General features: G+C 42.3%; 1 protein-coding gene across 1 annotated transcript in view; it reads right to left on the reverse strand.

Annotated features, from left to right (window-relative positions):
* LOC126298486 (serine/arginine repetitive matrix protein 1-like) overlaps positions 1-25967 on the reverse strand; it is a 331361-nt gene that overhangs the window by 284569 nt on the left and 20825 nt on the right. The window contains exon 2 of the mRNA XM_049989823.1: positions 4903-5050. Within this exon, the coding sequence (XP_049845780.1) occupies positions 4903-5050 (148 nt within the window). The remainder of the gene's footprint in view (positions 1-4902; positions 5051-25967) is intronic.

Raw genomic sequence — 25967 nt, forward strand, 5'->3', positions numbered from 1 at the left:
CTCACCAGCCTGTTGCTGCGGACCCATGCTCTACAGTCTCTCTCGGCCGCTATCCATCTTTCAGATATCCCGCCGCCTTTCTTTTACTTCCTCCTTTTCTTCTCGCACTGAGCTACGTCCGCAATGCGTTACTGCAAACTCGCTTGGTGTTAAGGAGGGGGATGTATGGCTTTCTTCAGCAGAACAGTGCACCGATGTGGGTGAGGGGAAGCACCCCACGTCGACTCGAGTGCCATCTCGCGACCAGTGTGAGCTCCTTATCTTGCCACCGGAGTCCAGTCACGATGATACCTTACGATCAATGGGAAGAAAGTATGCCGGTCACACCTTGACAGGATTCACGCTCCAGACACCCCAATGTGTATCACCTGTGGTGTTCTGGAGACGGACGGTCATCGCCTCGTGTGCGGATGTGCTGTATGTGTCTGGTTCTTGGTGCCATTGATGATGGCCATTATCTACATCTACATCTACATACATACTCCGCAAGCCACCTGACGGTGTGTGGCGGAGGGTACCCTGAGTACCTGTATCGGTTCTCCCTTATTACGGGTACAGCTCTTTATCAGATACCTCCTCAGCTGCTCCTCTCTCCGGACTCGGGATATTTCACATAACGAAGACGAACTCCGTGAAGTTGCTTTGTGGAAACGAAATTCACTACTTGTTTCCTGACGGCGAGGAAAATGCCTTTGATTTTTGGCATTTTCTTAATAAACGACATTGTCCAGATGTCCGCATTCCCGAAAACTGCAATTTTTCTCTAATTGTTCTTTAGTGTTCTTCTTACCCCAGTCCGGACCTGGAGTCTTTCAGCAACGAGCAGTTGATCCATGCATTTTCCACTCTTAGTACCGATTATTGTCTGGTCCATTGGAATGTTCTTCTCCAAGGAGCTATGCATCAATAGTCCCACGGAGTGTGCGAAATAACGCTCCCTCCTCCTCGCGATGTCGGCTTCCTGTTACACGTGGTGACGTTAAAAAAAATCTCATTTATAATATCTGAACCTCCACTACTCCGCGTTCCCTACCCTGTCCTTGGTTCCAGATGGAGGGAACGGTACATGGTGGCCAGATTCCTGCCCACTTTGTCCCCGTCTCTCCCTTTGGTTGCCGGGAAGGTTCCGCTGGAAGAAAAGTGCTAGCGAAACGGATAATGTCGTGGTTTATGGAGTTGACGGATGCAAGTTTGCATCAAACTACACACAATTCATCTCAGCGTTATTAACACATTATGGGATTTTCTTATGAATGTAATACAAAAAAAATAAAACAATAGACAAAAACAAAAAAGTGGTTAAGCGTCTGGGTACAAACCGAAAAGCTGTAGGATCCAAAATCAGTGGGGTCACTTTTACTCATTCTGCATGTTAACCTAGCACTCACCTGTCACTCACGTAGAGATTCGCTAGAAGCGAAATGTAACTGGGATTCCACGTTACGTAGCTCCCCATTTCCTGAATTGATAACTGGTTAGGGACATGCATGTCACTTAACTGACATCCAACTGGTTGCAATTGTTTCGGAACAACTGCATAGCGAAATTAACATCCGAATCCAAAACCTGAGATTTTTATTCCTAATGCATAAAGCAAAACACGGAATGGGATGCAGCTTTGCCTCGTTTGCATAAAGGAAGGTACACAGCAGTGCAGCATATGACTCAACGTTCAGCTTTCTACTTTTCTTGACTCAAACGTAGATGCGAACACTATACTGCGCATCGTAGGACAAAAGTTGTTATTTATTTGGACACTTTAAATTATGGAGAAGACGGGTAAACGAATCTCCACTTAGCGACGAATTTCAAAATATGACGACAATTTCAGGCAACCGGTTACTGCTTCCCCCACGTTAGCAATCGCACTCTTAATTCTCTGCAAACCCTTTGAACGACGGGCAGTGAGTTATCCAACTTTCAAGTATTCTAATAAATATGGCCAATAACGAAAAGGTAACCACCTCATTATGTGATGTGAGACTTACAATTTGAAATAATCAAATACTTTTAACCAATGGATTAGCTTCAATCGTTTGAAAACGAGAATAGTGAAAAAACATACGAATCTAAAATGTGTGCTGTTTTATTGTTTATGCTTCAAGGAAAAATTATTTCGAAAAACTACTTCAGCAACCTAGCTTCGTTTACATCCAGTACGTTCTTTCAGCAGCGTAGGAGACAACTAAGCTTTCATTTTTCTGCTTGTCTTGAATCAAACCTAGGTGTGGACACCATTCTTTGCGTGGCACGGAGAAGAAGTCTGCTGTAAAGAGTCTACGACAAAGAACTGCGGCAGTAATGCTCAACAATGCATAGCAATGCGTACTAATCTTCACAAGAAGTGTGCTCTAACACACTTTTATTTGTGTCACATCAGTATGAGATACGTATTGAATCACTCCCACATCCACCGACACTCACAATTCGCACACAATATTTACATTGGTTGCAAAGATGTTACTTACACCACGACGTGCTTCCATCATTGCTATGAGATACCACTTCGAACGCCAGTTCTATGTGGAACACGTAATATTCGTGCCTCCAGACAAGTTTCCTGACGTGTGCTGCTTACATTGCGTAAGTTATATGAAAGTAATGATATTCACTTCCTTAACGCTGTTCTCTGAATAATTTTATCCGTAGCCAGCAAGCAAAGTACGCTACGCCAGCCAAGTCAACTGGCTGTAGGTACTTAATGCCACCCGTGCGAAGCTGGACTGGGCCTCTAGTAATTAATAAACTAATTGAGGAAGTGCTATAGCGACATATACAGGGTGGTCCATTGATAGTGACCGGACGAAATATCTCAAGAAATAACCATCAAACGAAAAATCTACAAAGAACGAAACTCATCTAGCTTGAATGGGGAAACCAGATGGCGCTGCCGGCCGGGGTGGCCGAGGGGCTTTAGGCGCTACAGTCTGGAACCGCGCGACCGCTACGGTCGCAGGTTCGAATCCTGCCTCGGGCATGGATGTATGTGATGTCCTTATGTTTGTTAGGTTTAAGTAATTCTAAGTTCTAGGGGACTAATGACCTCAGCAGTTACGTTCCATAGTGCTCACAGCCATTTGAACCAGATGGCGCTATGGTTGGCCCGCTAGAAGGCGCTGCCATAGGTCAAACGGATATCAACTGCGTTTTTTTAAAAATAGGAACCCCAATTTTTTATTACATATTCGTGCAGTACGTAAAGAAATATGAATGTTTTAGTTGGACCACTTTTTTCACTTTGTGATAGATGGCGCTTTAATAGTCGCCAACGTATAAGTACGTGGTATCACGTAACATTCCGCCAGTGCGGACGGTATTTGCTTCGTGGTATATTACCCGTGTTAAAATGGACCGTTTACCAATTGCGGAAAAGGTCGATATCGTGTTGATGTATGGCTATTGTGATCGAAATGCCCAACGGGTGTTTGCTATGCTGCTCGGTATCCTGGACGACATCGTCCAAGTGTCCATACCGCCAGACCGTTCGCCGGATAGTTACGTTATTTAACGAAACAGGAAGTGTTCAGTCACATGTGAAACGTCAACCACGACCTGCAACAAATGAGGATGCCCAAGTAGGTCTAGGTGTTTTAACTACTGTCGCGGCTGATCCGCACATCAGTAGCAGACAAATTGCGCAAGAATCGGGAATCTCAAAAACGTCGGTGTTGAGAACGCTACATCAACATCGATTGCACCCGTAGCATATTTCTATGCAGCAGTAATTGCATGGCGACGACTTTGAACGTCGTGTACAGTTCTGCCATAGGGCACAAGATAATTACGGGATAATGACAGATTTTTTGCACGCGTTCTGTTTAGAAACGAAGCATCATTCACCAACAGGATTAACGTAAACAGGCATAATATGCACTACTGGGTAATGGAAAATCCACGATGGCTGCGACAAGTGGAACTTCAGCGACCTTGGCGATTTAATGTATGGTGCGGCATTATGGGAGGAAGGATAATTGGCTTCCATTTTATCGATGGCAATCTAAATGGTGCAATGTATGCTGATTTTCTACTTAATGTTTTACGGATATTACTACAACATGTTTCACTGCATGACAGAATGGCGATGTACCCAACGTGATGGATGTCCGGCACATAGCTCGCGTGCGGTTGAAGCGGCATTGAATAGCATTTTTCATGACAGGTGGGTTCGTCGTCGAAGCACCATATCATGGCCCGCACGTTCACCGGATCTGACGTCCCCGGATTTCTTTCTGTGGGGAAAGTTGAAGGATATTTGCTATCGTGACCCACCGACAATGCCTGACAACATGCGTCACCGCATTGTCAATGCATGTGCGAACATTACGGAAGGCGAACTACTTGCTGTTGAGAGGAATGTCGTTACACGATTGCCAAATGCATTGAGGCTGAAGGAGCATTTATTGCATTAATGTGGTATTTACAGGTAATCACGCTGTAACAACATGCGTTATCAGAAATGATAAGTTCACAAAGGTACATGTATCACATTGGAACAACCGAAATAAAATGTTCAAATGTACCTACGTTGTGGTTGGTTGGTTGGAAGAAGGAGACCAGACAGCGTGGTCATCGGTCTCATCGGATTAGGGAAGGAAGGCGGCCATCCCGGCATTTGCCTGGAGTGATTTAGGGAAATCACGGAAAACCTAAATCAGGATGGCCGGACGCGGGATTGAACCGTCGTCCTCCCGAATGCGAGTCCAGTGTCTAACCACTGTGCCACCTCGCTCGGTACCTACGTTGTGTATTTTAATATAAAAAACCTATCTGTTACCAACTGTTCGTCTAAATTTGTGATCCATATGTCACGATCAATGAACCACCCTGTATAACTAAATATGAAGGAGAGTCGCAGTAGGTATGAGCAAAAAGGTGTTTGAGCTGTCTAAAGTGGTTCCTTACCTTCCTTCGGGCGTTCAGCGCGCGTACTTCCCTTAGGTGGTATTCCTCACCAGGCTGGGCTCGATTCCACACCATGTACACAATCATAGTATACGTCACCAGCAGACATATTACTGGGAATATGTATTGGAGCGTCAACAAAGTTATTCTGAAAAAAAAAAGAAATATACTACTTAGAAAGCATACAGAAAAAGATCCCGTTCAGACTTCTGCTACATTAGGCTGCGCCATGGCAAGAACTAGTAATAGTTAGCCAAAGTGCCAGTAGCTTTAACGGTTAGCATTCTGAAAGTAAGCTAAAATTTAATGTTAGAAAAATAGTTATTTAATAATTACAATGGTGACTGTTTAAAGTACATTCATGAACAGTTAGCTTGGCTGTAGCTGTTGGCTGTTGGGTGTTAGAGAGAGAGAGAGAGAGAGAGAGAGAGAGAGAAAGAGAGGGGGAGGGAGGGAGAGGGAGAGAGATTTGGGCGTCGAATGGGGGGGAGACTGACAGAGAGAGCGCTTAAGCCGACATGGAAAGCAGAATAGTATGGCGTGTGAGGTGCTGTCATTTTGTCAGAACATGTGCTCACTGTATATGTGCATTCGAGCCCCGAATGAACATGACGCGCGGTATCAGAGAATTTGATCGCAGCCGAGTCGTGCAGACAGTCAGCGTTTCACGTGCCACAGTTAGGTAGTTAGTCAGTTAGTTAGTTACGTGTTCCATAGGTCATTTTTTCGAAATTATGAGAAACAAGTGAGTTTATGGGATATGTATATGTGACACTTAACTGCCCCGGAACAGGCCATGAAGACCCAACGGCACGTGGTCAGCACACCGCTCTCCGGGTCGTGTGTCGATTTACGAGACCGCAGTCGCTACTACTCAATCAGGTAGCGTCTCAGCTTGCATCCCAAGTATCCCGCTTGCATATAGCACTGGGCAGACTAGATGGTCCCCCATCCAAGTGTTAGCCCAGCTCGACAGCGCCTAACTTCGGTGATCTGATGGGAACGGGTGTTACCACTGCTGCCTGGATATACGATTAGCATCAACATTTTTAAATCCCATTCATGCAGCTACACTTAAAAACATTTCTTTTAAGTATCTACCAGTTTTTGCAGGCTACCAGGCTTCAATTAGAAATGCACCCATGGGATAGTAGGAGATGTCCAAGAGAAATGATTTTAGGTTCCATTTAAAATTTGCGTTTCTACCTGTCAGACATTTTATGTTATTAGGCAAATGATCAAAGATTTTTGTTGCCAAATATTGAACTTCTTTTTGTCAGCTTTAACAATGGGTAATAAAAGTCATATGTCCCTCTAGTGTTGTAGATGTGGGCCTCATTGTTCTTCTTAGTATCGAGCTACAAAATGACAGAGCCCATTGATACAGTTGAGTTTTTGCATTGGTGAGCTCAGTACAGGATGTTCAAACGATGGCAGCACCAATAACAATGAAATTTGTAGGAGTAAAGCGGTAAATATCTTGAAAGTAGAAACGCGGATGAACAGAAACTTCTATCAGGAGCGTTGTAGCGAACGGAGAAGTTTGATACTTTTATAATTATGGACAGATGAGTAAACAATTATTAAGAAGAGAAAATAAAAACAGCAGTGGGAAAAACTTAGTAAAGAACAATTTAGAGAATATAGTTGGTGTGCGTCCAGAGCAAAACAGTGCTGGAGAAAATTAAGTTCACATGGTCTCGTCCGCGCTGGAAAAACGATGGTAGTTCCAAGAGATAACGATGAGAAAGTTCTACAGAAGTACTTGCGAAAACTTTGCTCCCTGCTGGTAAGATTGAAGCATGTAACTTCTATAAAAGCGATGGCAACTTATGCGTACGTCCTCTTAATCCTGACAGTAATAGACTTCATTACGAACTTAGAGGGTAGTATTGATATGGTCCTAGACTAGTGGCCATTAATGCTGCAGCACCAGGAAGGCTGGCCAAAAACGAAATTTAATGTTGTACTTACGAGTATACGGAATAGTAGAGAGGATATGCGAGTGAGTTTGTAGGTGTACAGGATGCGGAGTTTAGTAATCAGAGCTGCCACCTCTAGCAACAACATTGGCGCCAAGCCGACTGTGCACCGTGTCGTATTGAACTAGGATAAGGGTACGTCATTCCTTACTACATCAACTCAATGCTAGACTTCATCAATCGAAGTGTGTGTTAAGTGCTGGTATCCCTGTCTCTCGGAAGCCCATGACCAGATGTTTTCAGTGAGAAAACTAGAGAAACTTTATCTTGTTGACAGATATCGCCACAGAGAGTTCAGTGTTACAGTATTGCCATTAACACATAGGATATGTAATGGTTGCTGTCCAAATTACCGGCGAAAACCCGTAATCTCGATGGACGACAGTACTGCCGTTGTCGAATTCTGAACGTCGTGGTAACATTTCTCCCTCCTGCATAAGGCATAAGACTATCTTCCCACGAACAAGAAACATTAAACTCGATTTCAGAGTGAGAAACCAACTTCATATTTTTTTCTTGCACATGATGCTGCGCATATGAGATACGAAAGTAACTCGATCTTCAGACATATCCAAACGGTAAATTTTCGGATCTGATTCCTTATGCAGATTTTGTCTACTAAGGTTCCTCTATAACCCTTAGAAGCCTGAAATAGGAATAGTTAAACCCCCTGCATACACAGTGTAGTGATTACTCCAACCTATTTTGTGATGTTGTGCTGAAACATTAACCACCCAGGCATATCAAGTTGAAGTTTGTTCCATGCCGCCTTCATGGCGTTGCAGTTTTAATGGCCACCGGTGTCGATGTAACTAAGTTCCCTCAACAACAGACTATATATAAGTAACTGCTCCCATGACAGTCTTACTTAAATGAAAGCTGTCAAAAATACGGAGTCATGCTGAGAGTGAGATGAGATACGACCACGAAGAAAGAAATGCGAAGATATCTAGGCGCCTTGCTGGATGGAAAACAAAATTATCTCGATCAAATAGCCTAAATTTTCCAGAGGGCAACAAAGGTCACGAACGAAATTAAGGATATTGGTGTAAACAATTTCCATATACTGATAAACTGTGTGACAACGTATCAAAATGGTATAGTTTTTTGCTACGCCGGTCTTGGAGCTATCACCTGGGCGCACAAGTTAGATAAAAAGGAAAAAAAACCTCTGCGTAGGGCGCAAAAACTAGTGTTTCTGAGGCCCATAGAGGTATACAGAACGTTTTTCGATGACGTCAGGTCTCCTTGCTAAAACGCGTTGTGTTTTTGTATCACCTTACTGGTTAAGGAGTGCGTCATTCGGAGGTCAGCATCGTCTAGAGCTAAAACCGAGAAACTTTTCACACTTTAATAGCATCACACATGGAAAATACCAAACAAGGGAAGAAGAGTGAATCAACTTCTGCCAGCTGCACAAACAAGGCAAAGTGTGTCATGCATGGGTCCGATAGAACAAATGAAAGACTTCATTTTATGACATGGTCTATTTTTACATTACAGAGCGAGGTGAAACCATGATGGAGGCACTGAACTCAGGTCGACAGGAGAGGGTTTAAAGTTCTTATCCAGCAACTCCAATTTAGGTCTGTCCATTAATTGATGCTAGGATGATTTAGTTGTATAGGACATGAATGACTTCCTTCCCCTTACTTGTCCTATCACAGATTTGATCCGTCTTCAATGACCTCGTCGTGGACTGGACGCTAAACTCCACTTTATCTTTCTTCATTTTCATCTCCTACCTTATCTCCACGGAACACAGATAAAAGGCAAAGCTTTACGTGAATGTGGGAGAAATTGGAGCACCAGAGCACCAAATATGTGAGTGAAGTCAGAAACGAATCGCACAAGAATACTGTCTTCCAGGGAGGGAAATAACAATAGTTAAATGCTACGAGAAGAATTACTTGAACTATTAATGGATAAATATTCTTCACACCTGCCTAGAATCGGCAAGACTACGAAACAGAAGAAGTAGGTTGAAACGAGCAGAGTATCCTGATGCGATTGGGAGTGGAAGCTGCCGACACCTATTGTGAGAAGGTAGACGGAAGGTGGGAATGGAAAACACACTGACAGTAGCAACGAAAGCCAGAATGAAAGCTAGGCAAGATGACAGGTTTGCGTAATCATTAGAAGATGCCACAACATTTAACAATGTACAAGTATATAAGGTTTTTTGTTATTACACTTACTTTTCTCTCTATGTTATGTGCTTGTATCTCTTTTGCAGGCAAAGCAGTAGTTAATTTCCATTATGAAATTTAATTTTAAACTATAAACTTTTATTTCCCTTCAACCTCATTTTAATCAATCAGAAATGGTTAAACTTTTCATTTAGGGTAAATTATGAAGAACACCTTCTTCTAACAGCATGTACAGAATCTAACTTTCCACGTGCTCTTCTGAAACTGTTTCTTTTTTCTGACTTGACAGAGGCTTAATGTTTTTCTCTCATATTATTTCATAAATACTGCAAAGTTTAGAATTTAGGTGAGATATCCACTGTAATTCTAGCACTGACAGAGATTATGAAAAGTGCTGGTACAGTCTTTTGTTGTACCACGATAGTTAAGAAGAGAGAAATGCTAACGCTACGTAAAATGAGAAATAACAAACTAGTGTTTAGAGTTGTATTGCTCTGAAATGGCATTTTTAATCTCCGTGCCTGTGTTCTAAAATAAAATGGAGACTTCAAATTTCAAGCACAGCTTGCTACTGTAGGACACTCATCCTGAGAAGTATATTCTTTACTGTTTATCGTCCCTGGATTGTATTTTCATATCCGACTACAAGGCCATGTAGCGTTTATGTGCTGCATACCAAAACTGTTATTACTAAAATCTTGACAAAATATAGTTTTCTCTTACAATTTCCATTGAAAATCGTCGAGTTGTTTTTTGTTCTATGACATGATGCTAAAAATTCGCCGCAGATTTAAAAATATCCGTAGTTATGTCTATTTTTTCTCTGTAAGAGTTCTTACACTAACGACCAGGTCGGTCGTTTTGAATGAATGCAGCAAACCTGTTTGATGCGTACGAAACTAAACGCATGTTTAAACACATCGTTAATAATAGTTAGGGCAGGGATATTATTGTTTGATGACACAAAGTTGGGAACAACGAAAATGGAAATGGCCGAGGTACCTGAGCCTCTCTCTCCTCCCGAACGAGAGTCCAGGGTCTTAACGGTAGTACTACCTTGCTCGGTATATGCCCTTTAAGTACATTTTTATTGTTTGTGTGTAGGGTATGGCGTAAAAACGGGGCAAGTTCTGTGGACGGATCGAGTGTTATATGTAAATATAGCTGCAAACAAGTTTTGAGGCGATATGATGGGATTTTCTCCCTCACGACGCGAAACAGTGTATTGCATATCGAACGCGCTCACGATTTTCGGTAAACAGCTTGCCGCTGTTTGGATATACCCGCCGGCCACCGAGTTCCTGGAACTTTCTCTTCCGCTTCGCCGACGTCGTGTGGGTAAAAAGGAATTAAAGCAATCGCAGCGCCAGAGGTGCTGTAAGCCCAGGAAGTAAGACACATTGTTTGCTGTTCCAGGCATTCAGACTTCTGCTCATACAGGGCGAAGGCTCTGAGTTGAGTTGTTTATGACAGTAAACTAGAACAGAGGAGCAGAAGTCAGGTCTAATCGAGACTACCGAAAATACGACGTCGTGTCCTCGCTTCTTTGTGCGTTCTTGTTTGACTGAGTATTTACCGCGTAGTTCTTGAGACAGAAACGCAGCAACTTAAATAACAGGCAACCATTTTCAGAATTATTCGAGTCAGAGATTTTCTAATAGCCTATCACTGCTTTACGCCGTTAGTAGCCAGTTTCTCTTTGTCGTCGAGAATGTATTTTGATGTGCTGCCGCTGTGTATACCTATGCAGGTTTGCATCATTTAGCGGAAAATCACATCAACAGCAATGATTTGGGGAGACAGAAAGTATTACTTAGTTAAAACTGTAGTGCTGTACGAATCTACCACACAGAAATTGGTGGCGTTGCAATTTGATTGCTTCGTCTGTCCATAACACACAGCAGGTTATTTAAGGGAACAGGTTTTGTTTTTGTGAGACCACACTTGCCCTTATTATAAAAGGTACGATAATATATAGGGTATCAGACGTAATGTGTGACTGAATTGAAGACTTCATAGTAGGGAGGACGCATCATTTTATGTAAGATGGAGAGTCATAGAGAGCGAAGAGTGTTGCTGTTCATGTTTTACATTAATGATCTTGCGGACAATATGAAGAGTGACCTCATACTTTTCGCAGATGCTGCAGTTATCTTCAGCGAAGTACAGTCTGAACGAAGTTGTGCAAATATGGAGTCAGACTTTGATAAGATTTCAAAGAGGTACAATGATTGGCAAGTTGCATTAAGTGCTCAAAAATGTGAAACTGCGCTCTTCAAAAATCGAAAAAGAAACATAGAATACTATTAATATAATGTTAATGTTTCAGAGCTGGAATATGTAAACTCATACAAATACCTGGGTGTAACATGTAGTAGGAACTTGGAGTGGAAAGATCACATAGGCTCAATCGTGAGTAAAGCAGGTAGAAGAGTTCGATTTATTGGCAGAATACTGGGGAAAAGCAGTCAATCTACAAAGGAGATTGCTTACAAATTACTCGTGTGACCCATTGTAGAAAATTACTCAAGCGTGTGGGACCAGTACCAAACAGGACTAGCAGAAGGTATTGAGCGTATACAGAGAAGGGCAGCACGAATGGTCACAGGTTTATTTGCTCCGCGGGAGAATGTCACTGTGATTTTGAAACAGCTGAACTGACGGTCTCTTGAAGGTAGGCGGAAACTGTCCCGAAAAAGTCGACTGGCAAAGGTTTAAGAACCGGCTTTAAATGATGACTCTAGGAAATATTACAACCTCCTATATATCGGTCCCATAAGGATCTTAAGGATAAGATCAGACTAACTTCGGCACGCAGAGAGCTATTTAAACAATCATTTTTCCAGTACTCCATACATGAATGAAACGGGAAAATCCCTAATAACTGGTACAGTGGAATGTACCTTCTACCACGCACTTCACAGTGCTTCGCAGAGTATAGATGTAGATGTAAATCGAAAGGAAATAACTTGTGTAGACAGTTTTTTGTTGAATGGTATAGAGTAATTATTTACAATATTTATGATAATGGAGGACCTGCTGCCAGGTGAAGCTGTCACAGTCGTTATACTTCCTTTTGTTCGTACTAGACAAGACAACAATTTCGAACCATAGATTTGGAATCTAGGTAAATATGACGAAAGATCCTGACTAATAATTTTTGCTGTTACGAAAGAATAGGCTTGTAGCGTTGTTATTTGCTTTTGCTGCAAGTCCCAGAAGAACATTATGTTACTACTGGGGTGCAGGACTTCATGTAGAGGGAGTTATACAAGACGACTAAGTTTGTGCCGCTCCTCTTCCAAGAGAGGAGGGAGTTACTACAAAGGGTACGGTAACGTATACTGAGAACAGTTGACCGATAGGGGGCCGTTCTTTACACCAATTATTTCTCGTTTAGCTTACAAGCTGGCAGTAACGTTTATTGCCTTGCTGAAGACGGTTTCGCCATATCGTGCGCCAGTGGTGGGTGAAAGGTTTTCCATATGATAAAGGCACTAGCAACGTCTACATCTACTCTTATTTCTACACCTACTTCTCTTACCACTATCCGTTTCCCCTTCCCCGTTCCATTCATGAATGGCACGTGGGAAGAGTGATTACCATTGAACCTTGTATTAGCTCTAATTTCTCATATTTTCTCGTTGTGGCAATTTCGCGGACGTGTGAAGGAGGGAATAATATGCCGTGCTGAGAGAATCTTTTGAAGAGAAGTGAAATTTTCTTCTAACGAGACTCATTATTATCATAGTTGTCATAGATACTATCCTTACGACAATCACACTTCGCTGTATGTGTTTTATTTTCACTCAGGATAGTCACATCTCAGTTTTCTATATCTGAAACTTGCTTTGTGTTCGAATTTTACGTCTTAAAATGGAACTGCCTGTTTGTTAGTTTATCCCATTTCATGTCTTACACATTTGTAGATGTTTCATTACTCTTTCCACATCACTTTTCACGTTGCAGTAATTTGTCCATGAAATAAGAAAAGAAGTGCCATTTACTAACAAAATACCTGGTATCGGATGACGTCATCCATGCCTTTGAAGAAATATCTTTAAGTTAAGACATCAAATCGGAGAGTCGTTTTACCTGTTTTCGAGATATTAGGGTTTGAGACTTTCCTATTCCCGCCTACTGTTCGCTGGTTGTCACAGACGGAGGACGCTGCGAATCGCAGTGACGAACAACCATGTTCATGTACGTTTTTAGAGGACAATATGTCGGAAAAATGGGCAAGATTAGAAGAAATTAGTATATGCGAAGAAGAATGCTAAAATCCAGTCAGTATGTTATACTTGCTTTTGCTGATATGCAGACTAGGACTGTGGAAAATGACTCTCCTGTGTGTAATTTTTCATACGAGGCATTTGCTATTTGTGACAGTCTAGGTGGCGATCACAACTAATTATTAACTATGTTCCTGCGTCATGTAAATCCCGAGACAGTTTTGGTACAGGATTACATTACATTATGTGTTTTTGAGCCCTATACTGGACCAGCAACAGGGTTTTATACAGTTGGCTGCTATGGGTTATCATGGAAGGTCAGAACAGCTACTAGTATTGGTATGATTCATAACCTAAGGAACAATACACACTTCTTCTGTTGGGTACGAAGTCGAATGCTAGGGCGCTGGCGGGAGCTCAGCTTCAAATTTAAATGACTCTGAGCACTATGTGACTTAACATCTGAGGTCATCAGTCCCCTAGACTTAGAACTACTTAAACCTAACTAACGTAAGGACATCACACACATCCAAGTCCGAGGAAGGATTCGAACCTGCGACCGTAGCAGTCGCGCGGTTCCGGACTGAAGCGCCTAGAACCACTCGGTCACAGCGGCCTGCTACCTCAGTTTCAGCCTTAGTTTTTTCTCCCATCTCCTCAATGCCACCTGCATCCAGCCCCCCTCCCCCTGTCACGTCGTCGTTCGCTGAACTTTACTACATGACGATCGTGAGAAAACTCGGGGGGGGGGGGGGGGGGGGAGGAGCTAGGTATGTGTTACGACGTATCGATACTATCCTGTCGGAGCATCACAATTGCCAACGGAATCGCAAGTTTCCGTCCTACACCGATAGCGCTCGTGTGGGATCCGGCAGACCTAATGGAGCACGTCTGCTGAGCAATGGGTCCCATGGCTTTGGACTACCAGCGCTCTGCCACCATAATGTAGGGTGGCCTGCGGCAGCGCTTGAAGCCACTAGGCTACGACACCTTCGGTTGTGCTTCTTCCTTATGACATTGATAGTTGGACTCTACTTCTTGTTGCATCATTTGTAATGAGTCTTCTTACGTGAAGTAAATCTTCTGTTTGGTGTGTCAGTTGTTTACTAAACATTTCTGCACCAGTCCAGATTTCCTACGACAGTTGCCACAAACCGTTGTGTATGAAGTCGTACACAACATCTGCAGGTAAAATCCAACCACACGTCACTTATTCAACACCTCTTTTGTGGAGATAAAAAGATGAAGATCCTTCCTTGAAAGATTCGTTTGCCGCGATATACTATGTAGCAGTCCTCGTAAGGTGTTAGACGCATCGCTTATGAGGGATGTCGCTCCCTAGGATGAGAGCAGGCGGCGTCTCATGATGTGTCCTCGGTGTTGGAAGTTTTGAGACGGAGTACGGGTTGTATACGTAACCCAGGTCTTCCAGGTGCTACCGCGGTAATCAGCTTGTGTGTCGGTGACGAGTATGGGTAAAATTGCATCTAAAGAGCAGAGAAGGCTGCTGTGACTATCCTGAAGTCTGAAACGAGTTTTAAGGTAACCCTGTAGCGGTCCGTACCAGCAGACTTGACGGAAAAGGTCTCGCTGCCGAAGAGTTGTATGAGGAACCTGTGGAGCTCCTCATCATCCTTCTCATATCTGACGACAATCGGCCCAGATCGTGCTTCCTTTGCCGCGGCTTCTAGTTCCATGTCTAACGCTTGGAAGCGATTTGCGAGCTCATCCAGAGAGAGTGGCTCGCCTACTGGTTTTCTTCGCCTTGACGAAACCGTCTGGAACAGGGTTAGTTTCGCTCTCTTCCCCGTGGGTGAACTCCGGACGCTTTTAACTGATGTGGTCGCCTCTCTCTTGTGTAGATACGACGTACCGGATGTACAATGTTGTGGCGAAGCATCTTCCGCAGAATCGGGTAACGGTCATCGACAGCATTAATTTCAGCAGTTGTGTCTATTCCGTGGCCGGATGGGGCAGCCGACAGGCTTGGCTCTGTCGCTTCGACATCTCGGCGAGGACTTCAGAGCACACTCACTTTTCAGAGTGAACTGGGGCGGATGTTGGAATTACTGCCAACGCAATATTTCCCTCCTAGGCAAATGTCGAGATAGTTACTTTAAGAGGAGACAGCACGCCGATTTCCTCCATTATCCTCCCTAAATTGAGCTCGTGCTGCTCCTCCAACGACGTCGTTGTCGACGAGGCGTTAAATTATAATCTTCCTTCCTTCCTTTGATATTCGTGGGTCTGCCTCTCGTTCAGTTGAAAGTGCCCCTGTGCATGCAAAGATGTAACTGATTGACCTGCAAGGTAATTCCAGTTGTAATTACAAATATTTGTACGTTAAAACTGTCCAGGAAGTCTACATCGCTTTTCTCAAGTACAATTTTCCAAGTATCCATAATGAGACTGCAAGAGTGCTGCAATGTTTCGATCAACATATTTGTATGAAAGACCATTTTTCAATTATGAAACTAAATAAGTCACGATTACGTAGCAAATTGAGTGTGAAACTCTGTGAAATTCTCTGCGTCTGTGCGAATGCCGACTTGTATCAGACAAAAACTATATTCTATCTTTTGCGCGCCAAAAATAATTAATTAATACTGAAAACTTGTTTGTGAGGTATCCTGTTGAGAAATGTGAAAGACAAAACCAAGTCGTATGAAGTACGACTGCACTGTCATTTAAATGCGGTGCTTTCGCTGTTTTCCCCTCTTCCCTCTCCACGCGCCCATTCAGCGCGGCATGGCGGCGGGAAAATGCGAAACAAGGCCGAGCACTTAGGCACTCGGGCTGTGGCATGCCCCGCGAGCCGAAATCTTGGCCACACCTAGCGTAAAGTTTTCCTTGCGATTTCTGATTTATCTTATTTCATTGCGATGGCCGTCTCCCCGTGAGTATGTGAGCGTCAGCAAAATACTTTGGCATTCGGAGGAGATAGATTATGATTGAAATTTTGTGAAAAGATTTAGTTCTTTCTGTTACCAACTGCCAACATAGCTCACGTATCATTTCGGTGACAATCCCTCCCCTATTCTGCGATAAGCTAAAACTACCTGCCTTTCTTTGAACTTTTTCAATATTCTTTGTCAATCCTATGTGGTAAAGATCCAAAACCATACAGCAATACTCCAGAAGAGAATGGAGAAGTATAGTGTAGGCAGATTCTTTAGTAGACTTTTCACAACGATGTGTGTGTGTGTGTGTGTGTGTGTATGACTGGACAAGCACGGCTGATGCTATTGCGCAAAACTCTTATTCTTTTTCAGCAAGTGATAATGAAACCTATACTTTTACAAAAGCAGACAATACATAAAAATATTTTTCGTATTGAGACTTTCACTATGTGATCAAAAGTATGCGGACACCCCCAAAAACATACGTTTTTCATATTAGGTGCATTGAGCTGCCACCTACCGCCAGGTACGCCATATCAGCGATCTCAGTAGTCATTAGATATCGTGAGAGGGCAGAATGGGGCGCTACGCGGAATTCGAGGACTTCGAACGTGGTCAAGTGATAGGGTGTCACTTGTCTCATATGTCTGTCCGAGAGATTTTCACACTCCTAAACACCCTTAGGTCCACTGTTTCCGATGTGATAGTGAAGTTGGAACGTGAAGGGAGGCGTACAGCACGAAAACGTACAGGCCGACCTCGTCTGTTGACTGACACAGACCGCCGACTGTTAAAGAGGGTCGTATTGTGTAATAGGCAGAAATCTATCCAGACCATCACACAGGAATTCCAAACTGCATCAGGACCCACTACAAGTACTATTACAGCTAGGCCGGAGGTGAGACAACTTGGTTTTCATGTTCGAGCGGCTGCTCATAAGCCACGTCATCTACCAGTAGTAGTGCCAACAGCAGGCGGTGGTGTTATAGTGTTTTCGTGTTTTTCATGGAGGGGCCTTGCACCCCTTGTTATTTTGGGTGGCACTATCACATCACAGGACTACATTGATGTTTTAAGCACCTTCATGATTCCCACTGTTGAAGAGCAATTCAGGTATGGCGATTGCATCTTTCAACATGATCGAGCACCTGTTCATAATGCAAGGACTGTGGCGGAGTGGTTACACGACAATAACATTCATGTAATGGACTGGCCTGCACAGAGTCCTGACCTGAATACTATTGAACACCTCTGGGATATTCTGGGACACTGCTTTCGTGCCAGATCTAACCGACCGACGTCGATTTCTCTCTTCAGTGCAGCACTCCGTGAAGAATGGGCTGCCATTCCCAAAGAAACCTTCCAGCACTTGATTGAAGGTATGCTTGCGAGAGTGGAAGCTGTCATCAAGGCTAAGGATGGGCTAACACTAGACTGAATTCCAGCATTACCGATGGAGGGCCCCTCGAACTTGTAATTTTCAGCCAGGTGTCCGAATACTTTTGATCACATAGTGTCTATTAAGTATTCATTTGTCAATGATTACTCCTTGGTTTTGCACTTTTCTTTAGTTTATGACACTTCTCATGTTAAGGACCTAAGTCGATCAACATTCATTTGTATAATTGCTTATCTTTCTTCTTCATTTTATTTAATGTTTAATTTAATATTTAATCATAGTGTTTTTAATTCTGCAGTTAGAATGGTTCATGTATTTCTGTTGCAAATAATTGACAGGTATTAAAGTTGACGTTCTTGCAGACCTGAGTAGTTTTTATGCTGTTTCAGAATTACAATGGGCAATTTTCGCATAAAACAGTCCAGCCCCATCACAAGCAATTTTCGCTTGATCGAAACTAACAGACTACTTTGCTTCTCTTCCGTAAAAGGAATGGTGAAATACGTCAGTAGTCTAAATACTTTAATCTGCAGCGGATTGTTTGTTATTATGAACATCTGGAGCGATTACAACTGACCGAACAGGTACACGAATATGAACCGTTGTGTTTTGCGTACAATGCACTTGTGATCATTTCTCCAAATTGACTTACTCTGCAGAATTTATGTCGAAAAAACTTTTGGCCTAGATGTTTTAAAATAAGATAATGGTTGCAGTTGTAGTAAACTATTAGGAAGGAGTTCTTTAGTTACATTGCGTAGTACATACACATCACCGTCTGTAATCATCGCGGGAGCAGGAAAGCAGACATCAGTTTAGAATTAGACATTATGGTTGATAGATTAATGTGTTTCTCCACCATTTAGTGTTACTGCAATGGAATGATCAGGATGAAAACTCAATTTTTAAAATTTTCGTCGTATATCATGATTCTAAGCGATTAAACAGTGTGGCGAAAGCCTGATGAATAAGGAAGGTAGTACAGTGAGAAATAACAGGGAAAAACAAATAACAGGTGGTTTTGTAAAGGAAGAATCAGTCCAATAAGGGCAATGCATAGAGCAACCATGTGAGTAGTAGTACTTGGTCGATATCTCGCAGCATACTCCTCCTGAACTGTGAGATGTATGAGGAAGCCTAAGGGATATTCTTTAGTGGCAAGTGAATCTGAAAGATGTTTCAGTTGTCTAGCGGTGTGCTGTGAAATTAAGCTCAGTGAGCCAGTGTTCAAACAGCAGCCTTTTTGTGTGACGATCTTGTCGAGGCTGGTAAGCCAGCTAACCTGGATGTGGTTTATAGGCGATTTTCCCCCTTCAACTACGTGAATACCGGGCTGGTAACCGTGCCCCGCCATAGATACAGGATACGTGTGAATTTAGAAAACGTTTTCTCACTTGAACATGAGAGCTAATCTCGATGCAGACAGATGGGGTACACAGGTCTCGATCTAGTTCTGGCGTCAGGAGGCATCTGGCCACTAATTGTCACTTAACTTGCCGATCCTGCAGAGTAATGGGAAAAGGCAGAGAAAAAGAAGAAGGCCTAGCACATTTCTTATTCCTTCTGTCGTTTTGAAAGGAGTTTCACATTTGACGCAGTGAGATGGTCCAGCAGTTAGCACACTGGATCCACATTCAGAAGGAGAAGGGTTTAAAACCACGCCCGGTCATCCTGATTTAGATTTTCCGTGATTTGCATTAAATTCGTGCATGGTTCATCTGAAAGGGCACAGCCGATTTCCATTGTCAATCTTGAATCAATCCGAGATTCTTATCCATCTCGAATGACGATGTCGACGGGATGTCAAACTGTAATTTTCCCTCCTTCTCCCTTCCTTTTTTCCTCCTCTCGAGATAGTATTCAACAACTCAATAGCGAGTCACTGGCTTTCTTAGACACCTGGGGCTCTCACATTTGTCCCAAATTCAGTGTTTCTCCCTCGTTTGACCAGGTTTGTCCAAGTACGAACGATTGTTACTCTCCACGAGGCTCGAAGGGTTATATTCTGATTTTTTCTTTCATTCATACTCAGCCCAAAGATGTAACATCTTACATGGCAATCTGCGTGTTTGTGTGAAGTACCATTGTCCCACCATTTTGATGAAAGGCGTGTCTGATGTTCCACTGCGAAGCGTAGCTCGGTCACGATGTCGTGTTCCCGTGGCCACAGCGCGCGGGCATAACTTCCCGCAATTCTAGCTGCCGTTATTGAGCTTCTCTCGCTGCTATTCCCTGGGCCCTTCTGGAATCGGTGTACGTCTGTAGCTTGCTCTGTAATAGCCTTCGTGTTGAGTAGTTTACTGTGGTCCGTGGAACACAAAGTATTCTAGCGTGACGCTTCTAGTTAAATTTTCTGTTGTACTTCATTATAGGGTACTTCATTTCTGCACAGAAAAATCATGATTTTCAGGATGAACGTTGAATAATTTTCCCATAACGTGTTGTGCTCATTATACTTTGAGTTTCTAGTCATCCCGCATACTAAGGCGGTGATACAGTATTGTGTTCAGTTTCCTTACACTAGGGAATAGTGTATGAGAATCTTACCAGTTAGCGCTAGGTTTAATACAAGCTGTTTTACGTATGTCGCAAGCACTGAGTCAAGCTTTGCGCGGGAACCAATATTGGAAAGGCAGGCTGCTATCGTTGTATACGATAGGCCCGTTACTTGGAATCTGGTTGGTGGCGTATCGGTTTTAGCTGAACTACTGGAGTTCGGAGCGGCCTTAGAACGAATTAAGACGAAATTATTACACCATTTAGTTCTTAAGGTCGTTTTGTCAGTAGCATATGGTCACGGAGCCATACATAAACTCAAATGGAAACCTTACAAAGTAAGCATGCGCATAGACTGGCCAATTCTGATACTCTTCGTTGACGTCAGTATCGCAACTGATTATTTCAGTCTGTGCATGATAAAGGCTTTGATCTCAAAATGATCCTGTTTCTGAAAAAAGAATGGTTAAATTTATCGGGTAGGTGAATCACCTCCCAGAATCCCGAAAGTGGCGCGTTAACGAGTTCAGCTACTCTGACAGGCCGCCAAATGTACTAGACTAGCTTAGCGCCTGCTGCTTCGTTCGCGTAGTCTGTAGGGTCTGCACACACCTTTTGTTTTTCTTTAATAGAATCTATATGTTGTTATGATCATTGCTCATGTGTAAATCTACATACTGTGTAAACAGTGTATCTAGTCTACGGAAACAAAGCTGCAGACACTATATTAGAATTTAATTAAGCAGTTCTTCCTATATGATTTGCATATTTTAAAAAAAATTAACTGAATTTATGTATACTTACAAACATTGTTCATGTACATATCAACAATCTAGAAACAGTGTGCCTAGTCACATCAAACGAATATCCCTGTACATAGAGTCGTTTTGTTATGAGTAGCGCTTAGTTTGCGAAGTAATTACTACAAAAATAATTTTATAAAAATACAATAGGCCTAATAAAAATTAATGCATTCAAATCCGTATCTTTTTCTATGCCATTCTGACAAAGACGATTTGTCGTTGTGACAGCTAAATAGCTTTCTTTGCTTTCGTTCACAAATTGCAATGCCTTCTAAACTTTTTACGGTAATTAATGTCACAGAAGCATGGTATTTTACGAATGTACTTCTAACCGAAAAGCGATTCTGGTAGCTAGAATCGAACGTTTTTGTTAATAACTCCTTTTGTGTTCTTTTGGTGATATTTTCATAGAAACCTTCATCCCCCAGCACATACTTATTTATTTCTGATCGAGAAGTCACACACCAATTTCCATAGATTTCGCATTAACAATGCTATCAAAATGAAATATTTTCATAAAACTTTTCATCCCCTGTTTTACCCCTTAGTGGTTGAATTTCCTAAAACGCTGAAATATGTATTTTTTAAATTTCTGCCCGAGAAATCAAATACCAATTTTCGTAGTTCTAGCTTCAAAACAGCCGTAATAGCGACGTGTTTCCAGAAAACCTTTCGTCCTCTGCTTTACCCTCTTATGGGTGGAGTTTCGAAAAATACATTCTTAAACTATGTCTACAGTATAAGATCAACACCCTTTCCAAATTTTAAACTTCTATCCGTAGCGGTTTTGGCTGGATGATCGTCAGTCAGTGAATCAGTCAGGAGATTCCCTTTTTTATATGGAGATTTCCTTCTTTAAACACCAATTTTGCCTTCCAGCACACCACTAGCTCTTCATTGTTGCCCTCATCTGTATGATTTCTTTTCGATGATATGTTTTATTCATTTACATTTTTGCGTTTTGGGAAAAATTATATTAAAAAACTCATTTTACATTCGGGAGGAGGAGTCATCTACAGATTAAGTTAGTTTAAAAAGGAAATAAAGCGGTGATATTTTACTACAGGTTATGTATTTTGGCCTGAATTCATTTATAAATTTCAGAACACAGATACATGTCAGATGCAACTGAAACCCTCTGGTCTGGATACCAAGACCTTGCTAGTTATGATGATGTCATTTTTAAAAAGGGATAGATCGAAAGAATTGTTGTTCATTGTTATATAATAATAATAATAATAATAATAAAATAATAATAATAATAATAATAATAATAATAATTCATTGAAATCTACAAACCGGATAGATATGTGTTCTCAGGTAGGCATGGAATGACAGACAATGTTAGAGAACCCACTATATAATAAATAAGAAAACTGATGTAATACATTTGCTACCTTTCTGGTTCTCTGTAAAATCACGGATGATCTTCCCCTTTGCTTCTCAGGAAGCCTTCCATCTCTCTGTCCTTCTCTCCGACTATTCTTCTGAGTTCATCAGCATGCTCTTCTCTTGTCTGCTCCTTGGTTGAATCACTACCATTTTTCTTCATCCTTCTGTGTCCTTGAGCTGTGGTACAGCGGTTACAGCATGTTTACCTTTGCAATTGCCCTTTCTGGCTTCCTCTCACAATCTTCTGGTCGTCCCATACGTTTTCATTCTGATCGTACAAGTATCAAATCTAACCGCTTTTCGTCTGATAGTGTCAACATAATGTGATATAGTTTTCATTTGAGCTTCAATCTCACCTATCCCCTCCTATTTTTACGTTGAGTATCTTCTAACGGGCTCTTTTCTGTTGTTTTTACTCTATGTGACGTGAAAAGCTCTCCAGAGCGCCTGGTGCGACCAGCGGTAGAGGGGATGTGGCAAAGCCGTCTAAAGCTGTCAGTGCGGTGCCGTGCTGGCCATTGTAGAGGCGACAAGGGGCCGCACAAAAATGCCAAGTAATGGCACACTCGGAACTTCCGCCACCCTGGTTATCTGAGTATGTGTGATGGCAGCGTGTTACTTAGCTGTCTGTTTAGCGCCAGCCATGCGAGATACAGAGAACCATGATACATCATTTAAAAAAGGATGACACGTTGATCATTTTGAGGCAATTATGACGAACGTATTACTCGATAAATCTTTCAAAATTTATAATTATTTAACCAAGACTGATACAGTAGCAATCAAGTTGTCAGTTTAAAGAACTTGCCAAGATGCATCTTCTGAGGTAGGCCTACCTACTTTTGTTGCCAACTTCATACTGTGCCAATAAAATGTATTTTATTTAACAGATAGTCTGTTTAATTAATCAAATAAAACAGCTTCACCTAACAGCAATCATACACACAGTTCCTGGTAGAATACATATATTTCACATAATTTATAAAGTTACTTTATTTTTTATTTTTTATTGAAATTCTGTTAAATATACAGGGAAACGAACTTCACTAAAAGAAATGACAGACAGTTTTCCACTACGTTGGTCTCCTATTTTGTTTGTCAGCAATCTATTTTAAATCCTATTAGTAATACACTATAACTGCGCAGTCGTGCAAATGACGTTTTTATTAATGGAAGGAGATTTATCAACTGTGAAACTTAGTGCGACATCTTGAATTAATCAGCAGAACAGTGTGTGTCCTTCTGTGTGATTAGACTATAAGTAACAATGATGACATCGACATTATAATTTTGTACTTTAACAAATTCTAAGTCTGATAATAGGTAGTTACAGGAAATTCAGCCTGACGGTATTGGAGGGCCAGCTTGACGCTGGAGAATCATGTGAAGTTATTCTAAGTGCCTTACGCGAGAAGTATCTTAAGCAATTAATCAGAGAACCAACTAGTGAAGATGACATCTAAGTCTTGCTAGTGACAACATATACGAACTTTTCGACTCAGCGTAGGGGATCATACACAGAGGTGACAAAAGTCATGGGATAGTTATATGTACATGGTATACAGACGGCGGTACTGTCGCGTACACAACGTATAAATGGGCGATGAAGTGGCGGAGCTGTCATTTGTACACAGGTGATTTACGTGAAAACGTTTCCGACGTGATTATGGCCGCACGACGGGAATTAACAAACTTTGAATGCGGAATGGTAGTTGGAGCTTGATGCATGGAACATTCCATTTCGGAAATCGTTAGAGAATTCAATATTCCGAGATCCACAGCGTCAAGAATATGGTGATAACACCAAATTTCAGGCATTACCTCTCACCACGGACAATGCAGTGGCCGACGGCCCCCACTTAACGACCGAGGGTAGTGGCGTTCACGTAGTGTTGTCAGTGCTAACAGCCAAGTAACACTGCGCGATATAACCACAGAAATCAATTTGGGACATACGACAAACGTATCCCTTAGGACAATGCTGCGAAATCTGGCGTTAATGGGCTATGGCAACAAATAACCGACGAGAGTGCCTTTGCTAACAGCACGACGTTGCCTCTAGCGCCTCTAGCTAGTGACCATATTGCTTGGACCCTATCCGACTAGAAAACCGTGGCCTGGTTTGATGAATCCATTCAGCTGGTAAGAACTGATGGTAGGGTTCGAGTGTGGCACAGACCTCACGAAGCCATGGACCCAAGTTGTCAATAAGGTACTGTGCAAGCTGGTGGTGACTCCAAAATAATGTGTGCTGTGTATACATGGAATAGATTGGGTCCGCTGGCCCAACTGAACAGATCACTGACTGGAAACGGCTATATTCTGGTAGTTGGAGACCATTTGCAGCCTTTCACCGATTTGATGTTATGGATCACAATGAGTGATGTTGCAGGGCCACTATTGTTCACGAGTGGGCTGAAGAACATTCTGAACAATTTTCACGAATGATTTGGCCACCCAGATTGTCCGACATGTATCCCATCGAATGTTTATGGGATATATGGGATATAATCGTGAGGTCAGTTTGCGTACAAGATCTTGCACCAACAACACTTTCTCAATTATGGACGGCTGTAGAGGCAGTATGACTCAATTTTCTGCAGGGGATTTCCAACCACTTGAGTCCGTTCCACGTCGAGCTGTTGCACTACGCCGTACGAAACGAGGTCCGATACGGTCTTAGGATTCGTCCTGTAGGCTTTGTTACCTCAGTGTAAGGCCATTACAGCATCACTTAAGACAGCGGTAATCAGGAATAGGATTCGTCCAATGGGCTTTGTTACCTCAGTGTAAGGCCATTACAGCATCATTGAAGACGGCTGTAAACAGGAATACAAAGAAAGGCAGAAAGATATTTCTGTTTAACAAGAATGGCAAGGGACAGATTTGACATTACCTGACAGATAATCATGAAAATTTCATGTCCAGCACCGACAATGTTGAGTATAAATGGGCCGCGGTGGTCTTGCGGTTCTAGGCGCTCAGTCCGGAACCGCGCGACTGCTACGATCGCAGGTTCGAATCCTGCCTCGGGCATGGATGTGTGTGGTGTCCTTAGGTTAGTTAGGTTTAAGTAGTTCTAAGTTCTAGGGGACTGATGACCACATAGTGCTCAGAGCCATTTGGAAAAGTTCAAGAGCATCGCACAATGCGTTTTTTACAAGTATGTCCCCAGCAACATTATAAAGGATGGAAAGACTGCCTTGGCTCGACAACCGCGTTAGAAAGCTGCTACGAAAGCAAAGAGAGCTTCACTGCAAATTAAAACGCAGCCAAAGCCTCACAGATGAACAAAAACTAATAGAATCCAAAAGTAGCGTAAGGACGGCTATGCGTGAAGCGTTCAACGAATACGATAGCAAAACACTAGCTACCGAATTGAAACAAAATCCTATGCGTTCTGATCTCATGTTAAATCAGTAAACAGATCACAGTCATCTGTCCAGGCACTCAGTGGCCATAACGGAACTGAAACAGAGAATTAAAAAGAAAGGCCGAAATAATAGACATCTTTTTCCAAAACTGTTTCACAGAGGAATATCACGCTGTAGTTCCTCCATTAAATCGTTGTACCAACGACAAAATGACAGACATCGAAATAAGTGATCGAGGATGGAAAAGAAACTGAAATCGCCCGACCGATGGAAGGCCACTGGACCTGACGGAATATCAGTTCGATTCTACAGAGACTGTGAGAAAGATTTGCTCATC

The sequence above is a fragment of the Schistocerca gregaria genome, chromosome X (genome assembly GCF_023897955.1).
Source record: "Schistocerca gregaria isolate iqSchGreg1 chromosome X, iqSchGreg1.2, whole genome shotgun sequence".
Lineage (NCBI taxonomy): Eukaryota > Metazoa > Arthropoda > Insecta > Orthoptera > Acrididae > Schistocerca > Schistocerca gregaria.